Source organism: Microtus ochrogaster, chromosome 7, assembly GCF_000317375.1.
Source record: "Microtus ochrogaster isolate Prairie Vole_2 chromosome 7, MicOch1.0, whole genome shotgun sequence".
Taxonomy (NCBI): domain Eukaryota; kingdom Metazoa; phylum Chordata; class Mammalia; order Rodentia; family Cricetidae; genus Microtus; species Microtus ochrogaster.
In genome coordinates, this window is record NC_022014.1 from 14,190,648 (window position 1) to 14,195,618 (window position 4,971).

At 49.1% G+C, this 4,971-nt stretch overlaps 1 protein-coding gene across 1 annotated transcript; it reads left to right on the top strand.

The window, feature by feature from the left end:
- The first annotated feature begins 2,735 nt into the window (after positions 1–2,735).
- On the top strand, positions 2,736–4,964 carry Mrm1 (mitochondrial rRNA methyltransferase 1). Its single transcript, XM_026780126.1, has 3 exons — positions 2,736–2,910; positions 3,007–3,126; positions 3,298–4,964. Exons 1-3 carry the CDS (start codon positions 2,802–2,804, stop codon positions 3,378–3,380), a joined length of 312 nt encoding a protein of 103 aa, XP_026635927.1. The 5' UTR covers positions 2,736–2,801; the 3' UTR covers positions 3,381–4,964.
- The last annotated feature ends 7 nt before the right edge of the window (positions 4,965–4,971 follow it).

Below are 4,971 nucleotides of genomic sequence, written 5' to 3' on the forward strand. Positions count from 1 at the left end.
TTCACTTCCTGCTCGGCTGGCGGCTAGACTCCCTTCCTGGTCGTACAGAGGGCTGACGGTGATCTGTAAGTTTTTTTCCCCTTTAAATAAATACTACCCTGTTAATTATAATTCCAAACTGCTGTGGCATCGTTTGTGACTTACGTCTACAGAACATGGCTTTGCTAGGGGCGAGCTTTAGCGTTCTTCAACTGTGTTTCCCTGACTAGACACCAGGAGGCAGCATTGCCTCGCATTTGGCAGACCCTCTGACTTCTGTCTGATCCCCCTCTCACCATCCTCACCCCACGGTAAGACAATAACCTTGAAAAGAGGAGGAAGAAAGCCGCCTAATAAACGTATATTCAAGCCACGTGTCTAATTTCAGATTTTCTAGTAACCGTGCTGAAAAGTAAAAAGAGCCAGGTGTCTGTAATTTAAGCTCTTAGAAGGTGGAGACAGGAAGACGATTCCTTTCAAGGCCAGCCTGGGCTATGTGAGACCCAACCTCAAAAAAACAAAACAATAACAATACCAAACAACCAGAAAAGTAAAAAGAAACATACTTTCATTCAATGTGCCCAAAATATCATTAAAACATACACTTTAGGGCTGGAGAGATGGCTCAGAGGTTAAGAGCACTGGCTGCTCTTCCAGAGGTCCTGAGTTCAATTCCCATCAACCACATGGTGGCTCACAACCATCTATAGTGAGATCTGGTGCACTGTACACATAATATTTAAACAAATAAATCTATCTTTAAAAAAATACACTTTAAATACTAAAAAAATTGAGGTAGGGTCTTGTGTAGGCCAGGTTGGCCTCAGATTCACAGAAATCCTCCTGCCTCAGCCTCTTTATAAGTGTTCAGATTAAATCACATTTTAAAATGTTTATTTATGCCTGGAGTTGGTGGTGCATGCCTTTAATCCTAGCACTTGGGAGGCAGAGGCAGGCAGATCTCAGTGAGTTCGAGGCCAGCCTGTTCTACAAAGCGAGTTCCAGGACAGCCAGGACTGTTACACAGAGAAACCCTATCTTTAAAAACCCAAACCAAGGGGCTGGAGAGATGGCTCAGAGGTTAAGAGCACTGGTTCTTCCAGAGGCCCTGAGTTCAATTCCCAGCAACCACATGGTGGCTCACAACCATCTGTAATGAAATCTGGTGCCCTCTTCTGGCCTGCAGGCACACATGCAGACAGAATACTGTAAACAAAATAAATCTTAAAAAAAAAACAAATACCTCCCCCATGTTTATAGATAATACATCTCAATTTGGACTAGCCATGTGTACTGGGGCTGGAGAGATAGTGTTAGCAGTGAAAGAGCACTGACTCCCCCAGAGGTCCCAGGTTTGATTCCCAGCACCCACATGGTGGCTCACAACCATCTGTGACTCCAGTACCAGGGCTTCTGATGCCCTCCCTCTTCTGGCCTCCACCAGTATCCGGCATGCGTGGTGCACACATATATAAGAAAGCGTCAGAGTCTTTAGGTCAGGTGTGCCAGCGGCTTTCACATAAACAGCACGTCTAGAAGCATTTTCTAGGTCATCTCAGAGGCAGTCCTCCTTTCGGGGGCTCTGGCCAAGCCTGGTGGGAACTAGGAGTCTCTCTTTGTTCCTTTTTTCCCCCAGACTAGGTTTCTCTGTGTGACCCTGGCTGTCCTGGAACTTACTTGTAGACCAGGCTGGTCTTGAACTCAGAGACACACTTGCCTCTACCTTCCGAGTGCTGGGATTAAAGGAGTGTGACACCATCGCTGGGCTTAGACTCCCACTTTACTTGACTGCCTCCCAAATGGATGCTCTAACGTGGATCTCACCCCCCACCCCAACTCTAGACTTAGTGCCTCTGCTACAGCTCTTCCCCTCTGCTCCCACAGTGAGCATTTCAGACACCCCATTTCTAGGGCTCACCTGTTCTCCTCGGGCCTACCCTGCTCAGTTGTTCAGCTTAGAGATCACCTTTGACTTCTTGTCCTCACAGCTACATCCCACACGTCCCCAAATCCTTTTGCCTTTTGCATGGAGTTACTGCTACACCATCCCCATGTCTCACTGTTTCTTCGAGTTCACATCTCCCTGTGCTGGGGTCTCAGCGTGGCATGCACAGTGATTCTGCCGACACTCACATCAGACAAGGTCACTTTGCTCAAAATGTTTCAGAGCTCCAGATCCGGTGGCACATACTTGTAGCCCCAGTACTTGAGAGACTAAGACTGGAAGATCATAGGTTCAAGGCCAGCGTGGGGTTCATAGTGAAACTCATGTCTTAAAAACCAAAGGAAAATAACACTTTTCAAAGTTTCTATATCGGTATTAAAGCCCTATGCTTCCAGTGGCCCTTGAGACCTTACTCTGTGTGGCTATCGGTTTGCCTCTTTGGCTACCTTCCCCCAGGCCAGCTTACCATTCCTCAGATACAACAGGTGAGCAGGACCTTTGTGTCTCCAAACTTGCAGGTCTCCCTGCCTAGAACCTTCCCCCACTGATACGCATCCATTAGTTATCTTCAGATTTGCACTTCGCTTTCACCTCAAGGAGGACTCCACAGCCACTCTGCCACACGGCTGGGATTTCAGTCTGCTGTGTTCTTGGCCTCATCCTCAGTGCCCGGAGCAAATGCTGGTCACCTAGAGGATCTGACTCACCCTAAGTCAAAGGCACTTTCAGTGTGTGTGTGTGTGTGTGTGTGTGTGTGTGTGTGTGTGTGTGTGTGCGCAATCCCAGGATCCTCAGCCATGGCTCTGATGACAATTCGGTGAGCCAGGATGTGGTGTTTTCTTCCCCTTTTCAGGCCAAGGCCCGGCAGGGCTGGCTCATGGTGGGCACAGTGGGCTGCCCAGGTCCTGAGATCTCCCAGTCCTTCAAGGTCCCCATCACTAGCTGCCTAGAGTTCATCTGGGAGCGGCCTACTCTCCTTGTGCTGGGTAGGTAGGCTATACCTGCTTTTCCGTTTTCAGTTGTCGATACTAAGCATGTGGACTTCAGGTTGGGGCTCCCTAACACTGTCGCATGTCTTGCAGGCAATGAGGGCTCTGGTTTGTCCCAGGAGGTTCTTGCCTCCTGCCAGCTGCTCCTCACTATTCTGCCCAGGCGTCAGCTGCCTCCCGGTCTTGAGTCCTTGAATGTGTCTGTGGCCACAGGTGAGTCTACATCTCTCTCACCTCCAACTCCATGGCGGTGGCTTCTGTCTCCTCTCATTTTCGGACTGATTTTCCCTGAACAGGCTGTTCCCTGTATGCCACACTTGTTTGTGAAAACAGGGGTGTGCCCTGCACGTGTCCTGAGCCCCTCCCTCTCCCCGTTGCCTTTAGGAATTCTTCTACACTCCATTTGCAGCCAGAAGAAGGGTTTCCCTGCACAGACCGAGAAAGGACAACTTCTCCAAGACACTTGAGAACCCTTAGCTACGCCTGGAGGACTCAGAGAGGCCCAGTACCCAGGACTGCCACTGTGGTCGGATGAACAGGCTCAAAGTGGGCTCATCTCAACTGAGATACACATGTGTAGGAATCGGACCAAGTCGCACGCCGATTCTCACTCAGGCTTGAATGTACCGGGCTCTCTGCCTGTGAGAGGCTGTTTATTGGCTATGGTCAGTGGAGACCAAGGGGGTGGGGTGTCATTTCCAGTTGGAAATGGTAGTTTGCTAATGTCCAGGATGCGTTAAGACAGATGGTGTCTGTCCTGGATCTTTCCTAGGACAGTCAAAGGGATGTCTTGGCATGAGGAAGAATGGGGCAGTCCAGTGCAGGGCGTATGACGTATGAGAGTGAGGATGTAGAGGGAAGTTGAGTGGACGCGTGTGCATACCTACTCTTCCAGGTGATGAGAATTAAGTGAATGAGGGGTTCCAGCCAGTGAGTGCCTTACAGCTGAGCTGAGCTGTCCTGCCCTGTCTCTCCATTAGGTGGCAGTCTTGCTCTTTGCACCATAGTTTTGCAGCTGCAAAGCACCATTAGAGACAGGGAAGATACAAACACACACACACACACACACACAGAGAGAGAGAGAGAGAGAGAGAGAGAGAGAGAGAGAGAGAGAGAGAGAGAGAGCAGTCCAACCTGGTGGAACCCATGACCCAGAGCCCTTGCTTTTGAGTCTGAGAGGTTATAAAGTCAGGGTCACTATTATGCAATTCCAAATAGGTTTGGTCCCCTCCTCCAGGGTCCCACAAGTGGATAAAAAGTCTGATATTGCAGAATAGTGGTCTCACTCTGGGCTGCACGTTGGAACACTTGATAAGCATTAACAGAACAAGCCCAATACAGCAGCCACCGTGTGATGCTGAGAAGGGTGGGTAAACCCTGGGCAGTAGGATTTTCTTTCTCTCTCTCTCTCTCTCTCTCTCTCTCTCTCTCTCTCTCTTTCTTTCTTTCCTTCCTTTTTGAGATGGGGTTTCATGTACCTAGAGTGTCCTAAAACTTGCCCTTTAGCTGAAGATTACCTTGAACTTTTGATCCTCCTGTCCCTACCTCCCAAGTGCAAGAATTCAAGACACCCCCCACTGTGCCCACTCTATATGTAGCTGCAGGTAGATCTAGGGCTTTGTGCAAGCTATACAAACACTCTACTTACTGAGCTCTGTCTGAGCCCTAGGCTGGATGATCCTTTGCTGTAGGAACTGTCCCGAGCACGGTGAGACGTACCCACTAGACTCCAGGAGGTCTGTATCCCATCTCCAGTTATGAAACAAAACTGTCCTCACATGGCCAGATATCTTGACTGACAGCCCTCAGTGTGGGATGGAGGACCATCTCTGAATTGTAATCCCGGCGGCTGTGAGACTTGGGAAAAGTCACCTCCATGTTCTCTCTATATCCTTGGGATATAAAGAACAACAGGAGCTTGGTGCCTGTTTCCTCTGCGATCTCCCTGGAGTAGGGTCCGAATGGCAGTGAGCACTTAGTACAAGGTTTGAATTTGTTTGCAGAAGGCCTGGAGATCTTACTTTTCTTGCTGCTGTTGAAAATACCGAATAAAAGCAC